Here is a 20,011-nt window from a genome sequence, read left to right as displayed (position 1 = left end):
CTATATCATCTGCATACAAAACTAATTTATTCTGTCTTGAAGCCCGATTCCCAGAATGTTTGTCAGCGGGCAATAATTAATGGCTCCTGGAGGATACCAAAAGCAACAGCCCTGTCTAGTGTTTTTCATTAGTCTGGACAAAATTACCACTTAAGTGGATTGGGCTCTATCTAATAGTTTGACCATCTGAACAAATTGAGGCCTGAACTCAAACCAAGATAATACTTCAAAGAGATATGCTTATATAACTTAAATCAAGGACTTTCTTTGAATCCATGGATAGTGCTATCAGGGGCCAGTCCCTCATCCTAGACATAGGGGAAAGTGAAAGGGATCTGTGTTTTCAATCAAAGCAGTTTACATATTGTATGCACTGTGAGAAGGGAGAGGCTGTCCTACCCTGGTTAGGCCCCTAGAGGGCGCCCTTCCCCTAAAATATCCAGGGAGAAGGGCTGGGTGAGTCGCTGAAGGGAGCCAGTAAGGGGAGGTATAGCTGGAGGTCGCTAGGACCGGGGAGAGTCCTGGAGGTGGAAACAGGTGCAGCAGGTTATGGGCTGGGTCCTGTTTGGCCATTAAACACTTAATACCCCACCTGAGTGGTGAGGGGACGAGGAGAGCTAGCAGCGGAAGAAGTGAGCTGGTAGCTGAAGCAGGAGGTCCCCATGTGAAGTACTGGCTGAGCCCTTTGGACTGGTGGTGAACTGTGTGCAAAGCAAGGAAGCTGGCTGGGGTAAGAAGGCCCTAGAGTGCCAGGTATAAGAACTGTGTGTTACAAGGACGGACTGGGTGTCCGGGTCATAAGGAAGGACTGGGGTGTTCATGTTACAAGGAAGGACTGAGTGTCCAGGTGCTTAAGCTGGAAGATTGAACTGACTAGGAAGAAATGTTTAAGCTGGAAGGACTGTTTAAGCTTGTAAAAGTGTTTTAAGCTGGAAGAAGTGTGCCCCAGGAAGGGGGAATAAAAGATTTGTAAGAGAATATCCTGTTGGTGAGACCTGACTGTGTTTGCCTTTGAGAAGCAGGTCACCCTGAGCAGAAAGGGGTAGTAGAATAATTTGCATAAAATCTGCATACTGAGAACCAGCTCACCCTGAGTGAAAGAGGGACCTGGGATCCTGAGGTGGGAGCTTCATCTTCACAGCACGTACTTATTTTGTACATGGGAAAATGAAAGGTTAAGTGATTGCCTCCAGTCACAAGAAGCTGCAATGGGAATCAGGCCACTGCACTAACCATTAGGCTACTCCTCCATTTTGTAATAAACCTTCATTATCACCTGACATTCACCCTTCACAAAATCACATTGATCTCTGGGAACAATAGTTAATAACAGTGTAAATTTTACAATCCATTATTTATTAGCAATATGGGGCAATAAAGTGGTTACTTACCTAAAGCAGCTGTTCTCTAAGGACAGCAAGATATAGAGAAGTACATGCGGATAATGTCATCCGACAGAGTCCATGCAGGAACCTTCTCCAGCTTGTTTACAACAACTTTTTAGATTGTTGCACCACACGTGTGCACATCTTCCTGAAAGGCGCTGATGTGTGGGACCTGGCCAGTGAAATTTTATGCTAATAGAATCAAACCCCAATAAGGGAGAAGGGAGAGTATGTAAAACCCCAGACACCATTAAATTCTTGTCCTTTTTTTTTTTTTTTTTTTTTTTTAACAGCTAAGCCTGCTCGTTACAATTATGGAGCTCGTTAGCCATCTGAGTATTGTCTCCCCATTTTTTTTTTTTTTAAACAACTTGCTCGTTTAAAATGCCGGGGAAGGAAAAAAAAAATACTTGTACTTTTAACTTTCCATAGTGGCTGCCTCTCCCAAAGACATACACCTTTCTAAACAAAGGGTAGCCCTTCCCAGCTACGTATGGGAGATGGGGAGGAAGGGGGGAGGGACCCGGGGACACCCGAGTTTAACACCCCCAGAGGCTGTAAATGAAAGAAAGGAAAAGAAATCCCTACCTGACCAGCGTCTAACAGAGAATTCCTAGGCACAGAAGAAGAGGTAGCATTGTTGTTCTTATTATTAACCTCTAAAAGAGAAAGATAAAGAGAGAGACTAATGGGCTCGCTTCCTACCTGCTGGGAGACTGAGAAAATACTGAGGCTAAGGTCACATGACCAGGGCTCCTATTGGCTCTCTAGAGTCAGAGTTTTTTCTCAGTCTCCACCTGCTGGTAGGCGAGCACAACCCATCAGTCCAATCCTGGTCCGGTCCAGAGGGACGCTAAGGAAACACCTGCTACAGGTAACTTTGGTTTCTCTGTGGACAAGCAGCATATCCTTACATGTGAAACACCCTAGTTAAAGGCTGCCTTTGACAACAAAAAAAAGGGAATATGCAGAAGATCCTGCAACACGCAAATATTAAACAGTGATAACAGACAGCAAGAACTTTATAACTTTTTTTTTTTTTTTGGGGGGGGGGGGTGGGTAGAAGAGGAACCAGAGGCAGTCTAGAACAGAAAATAAGTGGACCTATGGTGTTGGAGGAGGATTCTGTACCCCAAGAGATTCTGAAGCACTGTCTGGCCAAACCTGCCTAGTAAGATGGAATTCTGAATTCTGTTGGTGCACAGGGCCACTACTGTTGTAAAACTTTATGCAAGGTGGATCAACTACTGGGGCTTGGAGCTGAAGTGACTGCTAGACAATGACATGGGGACGGGGACCCGCAGTAACCGCGGAGATGGGGAGAAGCAAAATTTGCATGGGGGAATCCAGTACATCCTGCCACCAGCACATCTTCTAAGAAGACATCTTCTATTGCAGGAAGGACTGTGGAAGATAGGAAAGCTAGAGTGAGACTGATGACTTCGTATTCATCCACATGTTAAAAAATCATAACAGTGCTTCATAGGACATATTTCTCCCCTCTACAGCATGGGTTGTATTTTGTACCCCTAGACATTTTAACTGAGTGGCTTAGGATTCCTTCGGGTAGTAGAAATCAGCTACTGTTGGGGTTGGAAGGGTAGAGGGTGGTGATGAGGAGGGTTATTATAGCAGCTCACTGTTCTTATTGTTTTCTGTCCAAGATACTTGAACGTGCGTGCTATTCACCGCCATTGCCTTGACTTTCTTTCATCTCAAGCTATTCTTGATCCACTTCAATCTGGCTTTCGCCCCCCTTCATTTCACTGAAACAGCGCTTGCTCAAGTCTCCAATGATCTGTTCCTGGCCAGATCCAATATTCTATCCTCATCCTTCTCGATCTATCTGCTGCTTTTGACACTGTTGATCACAGCCTACTCCTTGATACACTGTACTCACTTGGATTTCAGGGCTCTGTTCTTTCCTGGTTTTCATATTATCTCTCCCAGCGTACCTTTAGCATATACTCTAGTGGATCCTCCTCTACTTTTATCCCACTGTCAGGTGGTGTACCTCAGGGATTTGTCCTGGGACCTCTTTTTTTCTCCATCTATACTTCTTCCCTTGGTACTCTGTGATCTCATCCCATGGTTTTCAGTATCATCTTTACGCTGACTCCCAGATCTACCTCTCCACACCAGAAATCTTAGCCGAAATCCAGGCCAAAGTATCAGCCTGCCTGTCTGACATTGCTGCCTGGATGTCTCAGCGCCATCTGAAACTAAACATGATCAAAACTGAGCTTCTTATCTTTCCCCCTAAACCAACCTCTCCTCCTCCCCCATTCTCTATTTCTGAAGGATAACACTCTCTTCCTCCACGACCCTCCAGACCGGTCAAGACGCATGGGTTATGTCCTCCTACCAGCAGAGGGAGACTGAGAAACACTGAGCTTTTGAATACTGTATATATAACCTGTGCAGTACATCCACTAGCCAGTATTTTCTCAGTCTCAGCAGAGGTAGATGGACAGCCTGTGCAGTCTTCAATAGTCTGGTGAGGTAGTTTGATTATTCAGTTGAGGAGTTTCCTCTCTTATTGCCTAAGTTATTAGTTTGGACTACTCCCTGTACGTGGTAAAAAAAAAAAAAAAAAAAAAAAGTGCTTCGGGGCCCTGGGTCCGGTGGGGCCCAGTTTTTCCCCCTGGGGTGTTACACCTGTGTTCAGGTCCCTCCCCCTGTGCTGCTCTCCTTGGAGATGCTGGCAGCATTGTGCCTCGGCTGCTTTCTATGATTGTAGCCTTGAGAGCCCCCCACTTTTCAGCTGCCAGACAGAAAGAAAGAAAGAAAAAGAAATTGGGTGATATCTCTTTAAGAGCCGTCTGAGGCTTTATGTAGATAGGAACGGACGGCAGGTTCGTTTCCTATCGCTAGCGAAAGAGAGCAGAGCGATTCTTTGTTGGGGGGAAGCTGTGAGAGACAGCGTGTGCGCCGCTCAGCACAGCGGGTGGTGTGCTTCGAGGGCATGGCAGGCAAACTTCTCCGCTGTCGCGCGTGCTCGCGCCGAGGCATAGAAGCGCCGGGAGGCCAGTGCCGTTTGTGCGGCGAACCAAAGCAGGCCTCGCCGATGGCGGCACCCCCGGTGTTGGTGGCGGAGGCCCCAGCTAGTTCGGGGGCATCGGGGACAGCAGGAGCACCGGCAGGGACGGTTTCAACAAATTTAGTTTTGGCGGGAACGGCCGCCATTTTGGATTCCGCGCGTCCCGCGGAATCAGCTGTTTTTGGCCCTGCTGCTCCCGGGTCGGCGCCGAAGGGGGTGCCTGAGGGTACAGGAGGCGTTGGTTTTCCTCCGGATTTTGTTTGGACCCTTTTTCAAGCCTGGAAGGCTGGTCCCCCATCTTTAGGGGAGGGGGCTAGTGCGGCGCTGGCGAAGAGGCCTCGGTTTGAGTGGGATGACGAGGAGGGGTTCTCCCCTGTAGGATCCGAAGGTGTTTTCAGTGATATTGGGGACCCTGAGGGGCTTGAGGGGCCTCAGGATCCGGAATTGGTGGTCCCGGGGGAGGATCCCTCTGTAGTGCGGATTTTTCACAGGGAGGAGCTTGCGGAGCTCATTGAGCAGATTTCTTCCACCCTCAAGTTTGATCAGCCAGAGGCGGTTTTGGGGGAGGCTAAACAGGTGGATCCCTTGGTTAAGGGGATTCAGCGGCAGGCTAGGTCCTTTCCCATGAATAAGGACATCCGGGATATGGTGTTTCAAGAGTGGCATTCGCCGGATTCTCCCTGTAAAGTGTCTAAAACTATGTCGAGACTGTACCCGCTCCCACAGGAAGATAGAGATGCCTTTAAGGCTCCCACAGTGGATGCAGTGGTGACAGCAGTTACAAAAGCCACGGCTATTCCGGTGGACGGGGGGACTGCTCTCCGGGATCCCCAGGATAGGAGGCTTGAGTCCTTCCTCAAGCGGAGTTTTGATCTGTCGGCCCTGGCCCTGCAAGCCTCGATTTGTGGGGGGCTAGTTGCGCGGGCGTGTTTCCGATGGGCCGAGAAACTGCTGGATGATTCGGTGGAGGTTGGGACCTCCGGGGTACAGGAATTAGCCAAATTGGAAATGGGATCGTCCTTTTTGTCTGATGCGCTTTATGATTTGCTCCGTGCTTCGGCCAAGAATATGGCTATGCTGGTGGGGGCACGTAGGGCACTGTGGTTGCGAGGTTGGGTCGCTGACGCGGCCTCCAAAGCTAAGCTTTGTTCGCTTCCTTTTAAGGGGTCCATGCTTTTTGGGGAGGATTTGGATAAGTTGGTGCGTGGACTCAGCGATGCCAAGGCCCCTCGGCTTCCGGATTTTCGTCCAAAAGGGGCGTCCAGGGGTACTTCCTCCCGAGGCAGGTTTAAGGAGGCTCGCCGGTATAGGCCCGGGAGGACTAGTGGGCCCTTTAGAGGTCGGTTCTTCCAGCGAACTCAGTCCTTTCGGGGGAATCGGCGCGGAGGGCGCGATTTTTCCGCGGGAGGACAGGTTTCGGGGCGTAATTCGCAATGAAGGTGTGCGGGCCCAGGCTCTGGTTCGGGTAGGGGCTCGGCTGAGTCTGTTTTACCAGGACTGGGCCCAAATCACATCGGATCAGTGGGTCCTCGAAGTGGTGCGAGACGGGTACGCTCTGGAGTTCGACGGCTCGCCTCCCGAAAGGTTTCTGGAGTCCCCTTGTCATTCAAGGCTCAAGCGGGCAGCAGTGCGAGACACTCTGGCTCGTCTGATCAGTCTGGGGGCGGTGGTACCTGTTCCCGCCGCTCAACGCCGCTTGGGCTGCTATTCAATTTATTTTGTAGTCCCAAAGAAGGAGGACGCCTTTCGGCCTATCTTAGATCTGAAGGCAGTCAATGCGGCTCTCAGAGTCCCCTCTTTTCGCATGGAGACATTGAGGTCGGTCATTGTCGCGGTGCAGGAGGGGGAGTTTCTCACGTCCTTGGATCTGACGGAGGCTTATCTACACATCCCCATTCGGGCCGCTCATCAGCGATTTCTGCGCTTTGCGGTGTTGGGAAAGCATTTTCAGTTTTGTGCTCTGCCTTTCGGGTTAGCAACGGCTCCTCGAACCTTTTCCAAGATCATGGTGGTAGTGGCGGCAGCCTTGCGGAAGCAGGGGATTCTGGTGCACCCGTACCTGGACGATTGGTTGATTCGGGCCAAGTCCCAGTCGGAGAGCGAGGTGTCTACGGCTCGAGTGGTGCAGTTTCTTCAGTCTCTGGGCTGGGTAGTGAACTTTGGCAAGAGTCACCTGGTGCCGTCGCAATCGCTGGAGTACCTGGGGGTTCTATTCGATACCAGGAACGGTCGGGTCTTCCTGCCAGGCCCCCGGATTCGCAAGTTGCAGGGTCAGATTCGTCTATTTCTGTCGGAGGCGGCTCCGACGGCCCGGGAGTATCTGCAAGTCCTGGGGTTGATGGCGGCCACCATAGAGGTAGTTCCGTGGGCTCGGGCGCATATGCGGCAGTTGCAGTCAGCTCTTCTTCGTCGATGGGCGCCCCTGTCGCAGGAGTTGGATGTCCGCCTTCAGCTGCCGGTAGCCCCACGCCTCAGTCTCAAGTGGTGGCTAGATCCAGGCAATCTGGAAAAGGGAATGCCGTTGGAGGCTCCGCAGTGGTTGGTTCTTGTCACAGACGCCAGTCTTCAGGGCTGGGGAGCTCATTGTCTCGGTCAGGTAGCTCAAGGACGCTGGTCTCAGGTAGAAGCTCAGTGGTCCATCAATCGTCTGGAAACCCGGGCCATTCGACTAGCGCTTCAGGCGTTTCAGAGTGTGCTGATGCAGAAAGCAGTCAGGGTGTTTTGCGACAACGCCACCGCCGTGGCTTATGTCAACCGTCAGGGGGGCACAAAGAGTCAGGCGGTCGCGGAGGAGGCGGCGCTGTTGTGTCAATGGGCGGAGGTCCATCTGCTGGCGCTCTCCGCGGCGCATGTGGCTGGAGTAGACAACGTGGAGGCAGATTACCTAAGCAGGCATGCTCTAGACCCCGGAGAGTGGTCGCTTCATCGGTCGGTGTTCAGTCGCATTGTAGCGGTCTGGGGACTTCCCGTGATGGATCTGATGGCAACGGCCCGCAATACTCAGGTTCAGAGGTTTTTCAGTCGTCGGAGGGATCCTCGAGCGGAAGGCATAGATGCGCTTCTAATGCCGTGGCCGCAGGAGTTACTGTATGTGTTTCCCCCGTGGCCGTTGGTCGGTCGGGTGATTCAGCGCATCGCTCGGCACCCCGGACATGTGATCTTGTTAGCCCCGAATTGGCCACGTCGGCCGTGGTACGGAGATCTGGTGCGGTTGGCGATAGCGGATCCTCTGCCGTTGTCAGATTCAGGGGTGTTGTGTCAGGGACCGATAGTTATGCCAGATCCGGATCGGTTCTCGCTTACGGCCTGGCTCTTGAGAGGCACAGGTTAAGGAAGAAAGGTTTTTCGTACAGAGTGATTGATACAATGTTGAGTTCGCGTAGGCAGTCCACTTCACTGGCGTATATCCGGGTCTGGAGAGTCTTTGAGCATTGGTGTACAGGTAGGCAGGTTCTTCCCTTTCGGGCGTCGGTGACAGATGTCTTGGAGTTTTTACAGGATGGTATAGACAGGGGTTTGGCCTTGTCTTCTTTGAAGGTGCAGGTAGCGGCTTTGTCGTGTTTCCGTGGGAAGCTCCAGGGAAAGTCGTTAGCTTCTAGTCCTGATGTGGTTCGATTTTTGAAGGGTGTTAAGTTACTGCGCCCGCCCCGGCGGCGGATGGTGCCTCCGTGGGATTTGAATCTCGTTTTGGAGGCTTTGGTGAGGCCACCGTTTGAGCCCTTGGTTTCTGTTTCAGATAAGGATCTGTCCCTAAAGACGGTGTTCTTGGTGGCTATTACTTCAGCTCGTCGAGTGTCAGAACTTCAGGCTTTGTCGTGTAGAGAGCCCTTTTTGGTTTTTTCGAAGGAGAAGGTTTCGTTGCGCCCGGTGCCGTCCTTTGTGCCCAAGGTGGTTTCAGAGTTTCATGTGAATCAAGTGATTTCTTTGCCAGTGTTGGGTGACTTGGCGGGGGATGCGGAGCAGCGTCGACTGGCCAAGTTGGATGTGCGTAGAGTCTTGCGCTGTTACGTCTCCAGAACTCAACACTATAGGCTTTCTGATCGTTTGTTCGTTCTCCATGGTGGTGCAAGAAAGGGCGCGGCAGCTTCCAAAGCTACGATAGCTAGATGGTTGAAGGAGTCCATTGCTTCGGCGTATTTGCTGAAGGGCCGCGTGGTCCCTAAGGAATTTTCGGCTCATTCTACCAGGGGAATGGCAACCTCCTGGGCGGAGAGTAGTATGATTCCTCCGTTAGATATTTGTCGAGCGGCGGTTTGGTCGTCATTGCATTCCTTTGTTAAACATTACAGGATTGATGTGCATGCCAAGGATGAGGCAGGTTTTGGAGCTGCAGTGTTGACCTCTGGCCTACGCGGATCCCGCCCTTAGGATCTTACTGCTTGGGTACGTCCCATGCGTCTTGACCGGTCTGGAGGGTCGTGGAGGAAGGTGAAATTAGATCTTACCTGCTAATTTTCTTTCCTCTAGACCCTCCAGACCGGTCAAGGCCCGCCCTGTCTGTACTGTAGGCCAGGAGGTCGGTTTGTCTGTTGTTCTATCTTGGCAGCTGTTGAGTGTGGTTTCTATGGTTTCAGACTTTGTTTGTATAAGTCTGGTCAGGTGTGACCGTGTTTGTTAGTCCACCTGTGGAAGCACACACAATTCAAAGGGCACAATGAAAGATATGAAGAAAGTGTCCAGTTGACAGTGACCGCGTACGGGGTTGTTAGTTCTAGTTGGTGTTTTGGTTTTCTCTGCTTTGTCAGGGTTATACTGGCTAGTGGATGTACTGCACAGGTTATATATACAGTATTCAAAAGCTCAGTGTTTCTCAGTCTCCCTCTGCTGGTAGGAGGACATAACCCATGCGTCTTGACCGGTCTGGAGGGTCTAGAGGAAAGAAAATTAGCAGGTAAGATCTAATTTCACCATCCTTCCTGTCTCATCAGCTCGTAACCTTGGGGTCATCTTCGACTCCTCCCTCTCCTTCTCTGCACATATTCAACAGACTGCTAAAACCTGTCGTTTCTTTCTCTATATCAGCAAAATTCACCCTTTCCTTTCTGAGCATACTACCAGAACTCTCATCAACACTTTATCACCTCTCGCTTAGACTATTGCAACTTGCTTCTTACAGGTCTCCCACTTAGCCATCTCTCTCCTCTTCAATCTGTTCAAAATTCTGCTGCACGACTAATATTCCGCCAGTGTCGTTATGCTCATATTAGCCCTCTCCTCAAGTCACTTCACTGGCTTCCTATTCGTTTCCGCATACAGTTCAAACTCCTCTTATTGACTTATAAGTACATTCACTCTGCAGCTCCTAAGTACCTCTCCACTCTCATCTCTTCCTACATTCCTCCCCAAGAACTCCGTTCACTGGGTAAATCTCTCTTATCTGCACTCTTCTCCTCCACTGCTAACTCCAGACTCGATTCCTTTTATCTTGCTGTACCATATGCCTGGACTAGACTTCCTGAGCCGGTACGTCAAGCTCTATCTCTGGCCGTCTTCAAATCTAAGCTAAAAGCCCACCTTTTTGATGCTGCTTTTAACTCCTAACCCTTATTCAATTGTTCAGAACCCTTATTTTATCGTCCTCACTTTAATATTCCATTATCTCTTGTTTGTCCTGTTTATCTGTCCTAATTAGATTGTAAGCTCTGTCAAGCAGGGACTGTCTCTTCATGTTCAAGTGTACAGCACTATAGAAATAAGTAGTAGTAGTAATTTATACACAATAGTCGTACGGCATATTGTTCATTTTTATACTTTAATAAAAAGATTTAAATATAAAATCATAATTGTTTGAGGCTTCTGCAGATGAGGACATAGCCCATGAGGACGAGGCAAGGACGGGGGACAGAACCCACTGGGACAAACATTGTCCCCATGTCATTCTCTAGTGACTGCCGCCAAAAGTAGGACCTTCCAGGTCAAGTATTTCAGGAGACAGGTAGTGGCTCAAAAGGACCATTCATCAGCTGGGTTAAAATGACACAAAGATCTCATGATACTGCAGGAGATTTGATGGGAGGCTTCAATAGAAGCAAGCCCCACATAAAGTGAACTAAAGGCTGTAAAGAGATGTATTTACCTTCTACCTTGGTGGTAAGTGCCAACTGCACTAAGGTGAACCTTAATACAGCTGGTCTTGAGATCTGACAAGTGTAGAAGATATTTTGTACAAGTTTTTCTGTAGGAAAGAAAAACAGATATGGGGCCTTGCATTCAAATCAGACAGCAAAGCTACTAAAAACCTAGGACCTTCTAGAGGAAGTTCTTCTGGAAGTCAAAAGGAAATGAGAGACACTGTCAGGTAGGTTCATACCCTCTCAACATTCAAACCAATAGAGCTAGGGGACTGGAGATGGGAATGTGGTAAGGACCTTTGATCCTGAGTTATTAGTATCCAGAAAAATGTCTGGCCTCCAAGGATATCTGAAGGAAAGCTCCAGAAGAAAAGGAACCATGTCTACATCAGCCAGTAAGGAGCAATTAAAAACATGGACATTCAATTCTACACAAGGTTCAGAAGAGAGCTTTCATTATGAAAGTACTGAAGGATACATGTACAGAAAATCTTTCCCCAACAAATGAAAAAGACAACTGGGACTACTCTGCTGTGTGGTCCTAAGTCTGGAATAGAACTGAGGGGCTTTGTTGTTGCAACAACTGGCAAAAAAATATCAATGGATCCTCTGGCTATACCCTCATGAAAGACCATTCGTTGAGTTGCAGTACCTTACTTAGTCTGTCTGCCAGACAGTGTGTTTTCCATTCAGGTATGCGTCACTGAGTAACATCCTGAGAGATGGCCCACTTCCTGGCACAGGAGATACAAATCCAACCCTCCTTGCTGGTTGATACAGTACATTGCAATCAGTTGTCTGTGAATCAGAATTATTTGACTAGATAACCAATCTCTGAAAGCCTTTAAAGCATCCATATTGCTCTTAGCTCCGAGAAGTTTATCTGATACAGTTTTTCCTGAACAGACCAGAGATCGAGGTTGCACGCATCTGTTATGAGCATCTTTTGAATTGTTGGAATTTGAAAGAGAACACCTTTTGCCAAATTGGATTGGAGCATCCATCAGGTCAGTGAGCCCGAGTGGAGTAGTAACTGAGATGACATCCTGAAGATTACTTGTAGACTGACTCCACTAGATTAATAGGGTCCATTAAGCTAACCTCAAATTGAGGTGTGCCACAGGCATGATTTGTGGAGGCCACGTGGCCTAACATTCTCAGCATCTAATGTACTGATTCCAGCTGATTTCCACTTCTGAAAGTATGATTCTAAAGCTTAAACTTACTGTTGTGGAAGGATGTTATAATGCCTTTGTATTGCTCCATGGCACAACTGCACATAAGTACATAAATGTACTGAAAAAAGGTGTGAGCAATCTAAATAAATGTTGCCATACTGGGTCAGACTAAAGGTCCATCAAGCCCAGTATCCTGTTTCCAACAGTGGCCAATCCAGGTCACAAGTACCTGGCAAGATCCCAGGTTATATTGTATAAGAAATATAAAAATAATTAAAAGGTGTACTTTCCAGAAATCTCATAAGTTGTTAAAATGGAAAACGTTAGATAGATAATTATCTAGTATATAACTCACAAAGGTCAGCCACTTTGTTATCCGAGCGTATTTATACTTTGATCCTGGATATACACTCACTATAGTCATGCTTTCTCTGTAGTACTTGTTATACTATTCTTGTTACTATTATACATTTAGTTAGTTAGTTAGTTAGTTAGATTTGTATCCCACATTTTCCCACCTATTTGTAGGCTCAATGTGGCTTACATAGTACCAGAGAGGCGTTCACCGACTCTGGTATGAACAAATACAAATTGATGTTGTGGTAAGATAAGGTTCATGTGGAACAGACACATTAGAGAATCGTAGAGCAGAAGAGTTGTGTTATGTCCATTACGTACTTTGGTTTACTTTTACACACATACACACATATACATACACACACACACATACTCCATAAAATATTAAAAAAAAAAAAAAAAAACAGGCTGCACACACTACAAAGAAAATGTTCCACACAATGAGTAAACAAACGCATTAAACAATACTTTCCAAGAGATGTATTCCGCACCCCGATTCAAACCATGGTCCTAGCCCATGCGGACTACTGCAGTTGAATCTACACAGGGTGCAAAGACCAAATCCTAAGAAACTACAAACAGCACAAAACACAGCAGCCAGACTCATGTTAGCAACAACAACAACAACAACAAAAAAACGATGTGAAAGCGCTAGACCCTTACTCCAAGTACTACACTGGCTACCAATCAAAGCACGTATATCCTTCAAAATCTGTACTCTGGCATACAGGATACACCGGGTTACATGACCAGCCTAATTGATCTACCAATCCAAAATGCAACTAAGTCAGTGAGATACCCTCCACTTCCCTAAATAAAAAGGCCTTAGTCAACATACGCTACCGGCTTCTCATACATGTGCACCAAACTCTGGAATACACTACCGAAAGACCTAAAACAACTACCGTGTGCAATTCTGGTCACTGCATCTCAAAAAAGATAGTGGAATAAGAAAAGGTACAGAGAAGGGCAACGAAAATGATAAAGGGGATGGTGGGACGACTTCCCTATGAGGAAAGTCTAAAGCGGCTAGGGCTCTTCAACTTGGAGAAAAAGACAGATAAGTGGAGATATACTAGAGGTCAATAAAATAATAAAAGACAGCTGAGGGAAGATATGATAGAGGTCTATAAAATAATGAGTGGAGTGGAACGGGTAAATGTGAATTGCTTCTTTACTCTTTTCAAAAATACTAGGACTAGGGGAAATGTAATGAAGCTACAATGTAGTAAATTTAAAACAAACTGGAAAAAATATTTCTTCATTCAATGTATCATTAAACTCTGGAATTCATTGCTAGAGAACGTGGTAAAAGCAGTTAGCTTAGCGGGATTTAAAAAAATGTTTTGGATAACTTCCTAAAAGAAAAGTCCATAAGCCATCATGGACTTGGGGAAAATCCACTAATTATATCTAGGATAAGCAGCATAAAATGTTTTGTACTGTTTTGGGATCCTGCCAGGTACCCGTAAGCTGGATTGGCCACTGTTAGAAACAGGATGCTGGGCTTGATGGACCTTTGGTCTGTCCCAGTATAGCAATGCTTATGTTCTTATGTACTACACATTTCCAAATGAGAGTCTTTAGAAAATATATCTAGGGCCCATAATCTTAGGTTTTAGAATGTTCTTGTTATACACTACCTGGCACCTCTGGAGCTTCTGAAAATGTATTTTAAAGATGTTCTTCAGCTGACAATTGGATACCTCAATTAATCAGTTTTATCATCTTCCTAGAGGCTCTCGAATAGTTAGGGAGGAAGGGGCCCTCGATAACTTACAATCACCCAACAGTTTAGATTTGTCTAAGTTTCTTCAATCATCCCAAGGACCTATTACTAAACGTGCTACTGTTAGTATCTTTTCATAATGAGGAATTTAAGTTTTCTGTGTTACAAGCTTATTTTCTCAAAAAGAATATCTCATTCTTTAGGCAACGTATTATGATAATCCCAGACATTGCCAGATCTACCCAATTGAGACGGAAAAGATTTCTTCAGTTAAAAGCTAGAGTTTTCACTTTAGGTACCTCAATTTCCTTGTAAATGTATGGTAATGCTTGGGAATAATTCTTATATTTTTCTTGATCCTACTCATTTGGAAACATTTTTGATGGAAAAAGAGAAAGGTAGTTCTATATAAATTTGTTTCCTTTCTAAGTTTCTTTGGAGTTATTAATAATATTAGTCTGATGGGACTTTTCTTATTTCCTTTATAGATAGAACAGCGATTGCTTTCTTCAGTTCTCCATAATGTGGGCTTGCATACATTCTTTTGTGCATTATATATATTTTTTTGGATTGTTTCTTGAAACATAATCCTGTAATGTTTCTATTGTAACATTCTAGATATATCAATAATAAAAAAAATTTAAAAAATAAAAAAAAGACAGTCAGCAGCTGTGCTAAGCTGCTAGCTCTTGCAGGCTGCAACTACATCTGCTAGCAAGCATGCCCTGCCATGTGCCCAGCATGTGCAAGCCTGCCTCTTTGCTCAGGCCAACCTCGGCATGGGGACCTGGGTGAACGTCTTTTTTTTTTTCTAGAAGGCTGTAAACCACAGAGTTACTTTTGTTAAACTCAATTAGCTTTATTCCCCTCACAGAGGAATAAAGTGAAATCAGGCAAACCAGATCAGAATTTTTTTTTTTTTTAATGCCAGGAAGCTGCAAGGGAAGCTTGGGAAAAACACACCTAAACAGGGTGTATGGACAAAGAGGAGAAGGGGATAGAGACCTACACCCCTCAGGCAGGGTCCTGCAGGCCCAAGCTAATGCTTCACCCAGCAGCCACTAACAAGAGCAACAGGGGGGCAGTAGAGCTAGGTTCCATGCTCTATCACGTCCAATCAAGGGACCAGGTAACCTGGGAGTGGCCATTAGGCTCAACCACACTGTGCGGCCTCAGCCAGCAGGGGAAGCTAGGCCAGGGACCAAGATCACCAACCTACTAGAGGTAGAGAAAAATGCTAGAGATTTCCACTGAGCACCATTGAGTTCAATGGAGATTACCAGCATTTTCTCTACCTCCATCTACTGGTAAGAGGGGATAACACCTACTTGTTCAGAACGGTGCAGCCAGAGTAATAAGCAAGTTGTTTTTATAGACTAAGCTTTTTTACTTCCTGTTACTATTGTTGGTAGTTTTGATTTTCCAGCAGATTTCAATATCAAGAGGATTTAATGTGCATGCACAGCATGGACCCACTCTGACTTTGCATGTGTGATAAGTGCAATCCATTTGGTGTTATACCACACAAGGTATTGCTAATATTCTTAAGTCTTTGGTGATCCAATGTTAAAATGGATTTGAGCATATACTGTTGCCTTGTGATATTACATGAATTGCTCTAGTAGTTAATGCTTCAGCAAATGCTTCACTCTTCTACTGAACTTAGAGAACTATATGCACTTAAGAGCATGCTTCATAGTATCTGCTATGAATGGCTACAGTAACTTGACTGCACCATAGAAATAAGTAGTAGTAGTAGTATATTATCAAACCAACATTTAGCATCGTGTTCAGTAGATAAAGCCATTATGGTTTTTGCCATTTTATGTATGTAGTCAGTTTGCTAGTAATGTGCTGTGCAATTAGGTACCTAGAGGTATAACCCATGGATCTGAGAAGCCCATCTCCTGAATTACTGACAGAAGGACCACCATGGATTTCTGAATCTTTACTCAACAGTGAGACTGACAATCATCATAAAGTCAAGCAATAAATTAAAGTCACCTGCAATAACCACTGGAAGATTACCAGGTTCAGGGATAGCTGTAGCAAGCTTTTTGGAAAACCTCCCATGAATCCACTGTGAAAGCACAGATATTAAGTAACACTAAACCTGGTCTTAACATAGTGTACAAGTCTAATTTTAGCGAATCCACTGCAGTTGGGTTTGACATAATTGTGACTTGAAGGGCCTTTTAAAAATAGATTTCAACAGCATTTTTCCCCTTTGCAGTCAAGGTTTCTGGTCATACCACTTTCTCAATAATTTGGAAAATTCCTTACAAGGCAAAATGCATTTCCTGTAAGCAAGTTATACTGGGGAATGCCTTCTTTAAATAAACGATTATATACCTTTTTATTGGGTTTAAGCTTTTTTCATTCAAAGAAATTCATTTCCAAGATAATCCCATCCCAGGTTTTCAATAAGGTGATGCCTTCAAAATTTACAGAAATATCTGAGCAAGGATACAAATTGCAAGTATGATCCCAAGAGAATAAACTGTTTGTCCTTCATCAGGATAAAGCAGCACAAATTAGAGATCCCACACATTATGCATACAGATAAACAGAACCACTGCACCCCATAGTACATCCTCAGAATAATGAGCAGCAACACATATGGAGAACAGCGGACACCAGCGAGGCAACTCCTGCCCCAGAAGAATTTCTCATCCTAAAGTTGTGGCAACCATTTTGAAACTGGAGACAAATCGCTCCTACCTACAACCACCAAGGCATAGTTAAAATAGGCTGGGGGGGCCCTTCAAAAACAATGGAATTTTGGAACAGACAATGCCTCCCCCCCCCCCCCATATATTTTGTTGCTATGAGGATACACTGTAAAGAAAGTCACATCAAAAGACTTCTCTTTCAACCTACAGAAAGAATATAATTAACTGACCAATAACATCAAATCTGAACTAAACAAAACAATATAAATCAACCACAGTTGGATAGTTTTGAAGAGCAGATATATCTGGGCATGTATTATCCCCAATAAAATATTGAAGATATGGAATAGAGGGGTGGGGCGAGGAGAAAATATGAAAAGTTGGATGACAGATTGTATCATTCAGTTTTGAAGGTGTACATGTTTAGTTGAATATGTAAAACGTACAATGTTGGACATGTGTTGTTTTACGATTTGTCACCAATAAAAATATAAATAAAAAGTTAACTTCTCAACTAAATATACTAACCTTGGTTGACAACGTTCACATAGGTATATGTCAGGAATATGTTGTCTGTCAATCCCCATACAATCAATATGTTGCCACACACTTAAAGAAGAAAAGATATAATGCATAATTTAGGAAATATATTTAAAAGAAAAAAATGTCATTGCAAACTTAAAATTCAAAGCAGAACTTTAAGTTATGCTTCAGAAAAGAAAAAAAAAATTCTCTCTCTCGTATGTATATATATATATATCATTCCCCTCGCCCCCCCCCCCAAGCACATTCTATGACACAATGACATTTACCAAACAAATCTGGAATGCAACAAATACACCGAAAATAAGCAGGATCTCGGAGTTTAAAATGGTCTGCAACTCTCTTCAGTACCTAGCTCAGTGTTCTTCAATGCAAGACCCGGAGGGGGGGGGGGGGGCACAATGGCAGCCCTTGGAGATCTTGTCTTTCTGGGGGTCCCCCCCCCCCCCCCACTACTCTGCCTCGGTTCAGGACAGAGACAGGAAAGTGGATGAGGAAAGAGCCGCATGCTTGAAGGATAAAGCATGTAGACAAATAATCACAACCTTAAAGATGCTACCCCCCCCAAATGAAGTTTGAAAGTGGGCTGGTGGGGAATGGATATCATTGACAGACGCGGGTTAGCAGTATTGTGGCCTCCTTCTGCTCACTGACCTAGCTAAGGCGGATCCTAAGTCCAGTCATTGGGTTATTAAGTGACAAACAGACTTCTGCTCAGAGTTGTGAATGCTTTCTGCAACATTATTGTCCCTGACTGGCCTGAAGAACAGAAACTTGGTCTGGGAATCAAATCCAGGTTCTTTGGGTGGCAGTGTGCTGCCATTGCGCACCCCCCCCCCCCTCCCCAGCCTTGCATTCAAGAACACTGAGCTAGGTATTGAAGGGAGTTGCAGACCATTTTAAATATATTTTAAACTCTGAGAACCTGCTTATTTTCAGTGTGTTTGATTTCTTACAAATGCATTCCAGATTTATTTGGTATATGCCATTGTGTCATAGAATGTGTTGGGGGGGGGGGGGGGTGGAGTTTTGTCTTTCTCCATGGAAAGGACAAGCAAACATTTGTAAAATAACCACCAAAGGAAAAAGATGAAATTTTACCTGTTAATTTCCTTTCCTTGAGTCCTCCTAGACCAGTCAAGAGGAGGAAGATATGTCATTCTATCAGCAGATGGAGGTGGAAAATCTGAACTTCCCAGTGACATCACTGATAAAAGAGTGGTGCAGTCTGGAACAACTCAGTATGCTAAATGCCAAAGTTGAAATTATCTAGACAAATCAGTATCCATAGCATTCAATAACTAGGACCCCCCCCCCCCCCCCCCAAGGGAAATCCCTTCAACAGGAATAGATCTCTTAGATATAGCCACAAAAAATATAAAGTCTTAACTAATCAAGGCTACCCTCAGATAGTTATATCAAGGCTGTAGTCTTCCCAGAAGGGGAGCTGGACTGGTCTAGCAGGACTTGAGGAAAAAAGTAAATTAACAGGTATGAACAATTTCTCATTCCCTAAAATCCTACAAGACCAATCCAGACTAGTGGGATATATTTAAGCTTTACCCCTCAGGGCAGGAGGAAGACAAAGCCCCCTCCACTACCACCCTGCCAAAAGGCACTGTCCTCCCTAGCCAACATATCAATCTTGTAATGTTTAATAGAGAGATACCACATCGACTAGGTCGCTGACTTTCAGATATCCTCCAGAGTAACCGCTCTGGCCTCTACCCAGGAGGCCACCTGCAACTTACTAGAATGTGTCTGGGGCCCTTCTAGAACCACCTTATGGTTCAGAGTATATATAGATTCAACTGAGGCCTTAATCTAGCATGCAATGATAGACTTAGGCGTCACATCTACTTTGCATAGTCCAGTGAATAACGAACAGATGACTCAATCTTCCAAAGCCATTGGTGACTTAACAACATAAGAATATAAGCATTGCCAAAGTGGTCAAAGGTATCCTGTTTCAAACAGTGGCCAATCTAGATCACAAGTACGTGGCAAGATCCCTGAACAGTAAAACAGATTTTATGCTGCTTACCCTAGAATATGCAGTGGATTTTCCCAAGTCCATCTTAATAATGGATTATGGACTTTTCTTTTAGGAAATTATCTAAACCTTTTTAAACCTGCTAAGCTAACCGCTTTTACCACAGAGTTTAATTACTCATTGAGTGAAGTAATATTTTCTCGGATTTGTTTTACATTCACTACTTAGTAGCTTCTTTGTGTGCTCTTAGTTCTAGTATTTTTGGAAAGAACATCTCTCTGTTCCACTCCATTCAGTATTTTATAAACCTCTATCATATCTCCCCTCAGCTGTCTTTTCTCCAAGCCGAAGAGCCCTAGCTGTTTTAGCCTTTCCTCATAGAAAAGTCGTCCCATTCCCTTTATCATTTCCGTCACCTTTCTCTGTACCTTTTCTAATTCTACTAATATATATATATATATATATATATATATATATATATATATATATATATATATTTTTTTTTTTAGATGCGGTGACCAGAACTGCACACAGTATTTGAGGTGCCGTTGCACCATGGAGCGATACCTAGTGTTTGCCTCAGCTTCTGCTTACTCACAGAAATTCAAAATGGCAAAAAAGTGGTGACTGCATGAAAAACACTAAGATTTAAAGGAATCACACGACTGAACAGCCAATCAGAGCCGCTGTTTAAGGACTTCCAATCAATTTCTAAGTTCAACCCACCCAGGTATACTGTGTTTAAATAATAAATCTCCTTTGTTGTTTGAGAAGAGTCATCTTCCCCTACTCCTTTTTTTTTTTTTTTTGCTAAATAAATCCACAATTGTTCCTTCATGTTCAATAAAGCATCAATGTCCCCTCCCTCCCATCCTAACTCAAACTTCTCAATGATTCTCCATTTTATAGAATTGTACACCACTGTGATCTGCCACTTAGTTAATGGCAGTATAACAAACCTGAATAAGTTATAGCTATTCCTCATAGCGTTTTTCATGAAGTTGCCATTTTGAATTTCTCTGAGTAAGAAGCAGCTGAGGCAA

General features: G+C 45.0%; 1 protein-coding gene across 1 annotated transcript in view; it reads right to left on the bottom strand.

Moving 5' to 3' along the window:
• KMT2E (lysine methyltransferase 2E) overlaps positions 1-20,011 on the bottom strand; it is a 310,078-nt gene that overhangs the window by 214,716 nt on the left and 75,351 nt on the right. The window contains 1 exon segment of the mRNA XM_030216423.1: positions 16,961-17,041. Coding sequence (XP_030072283.1) covers positions 16,961-17,041 — 81 coding nt within the window.

The sequence above is a fragment of the Microcaecilia unicolor genome, chromosome 10 (genome assembly GCF_901765095.1).
Source record: "Microcaecilia unicolor chromosome 10, aMicUni1.1, whole genome shotgun sequence".
Classification (NCBI taxonomy): Eukaryota; Metazoa; Chordata; class Amphibia; order Gymnophiona; family Siphonopidae; genus Microcaecilia; species Microcaecilia unicolor.
The sequence above is the reverse complement of the archived record's forward strand: the minus strand, read 5'-3'. Positions and strand labels throughout refer to the sequence as shown.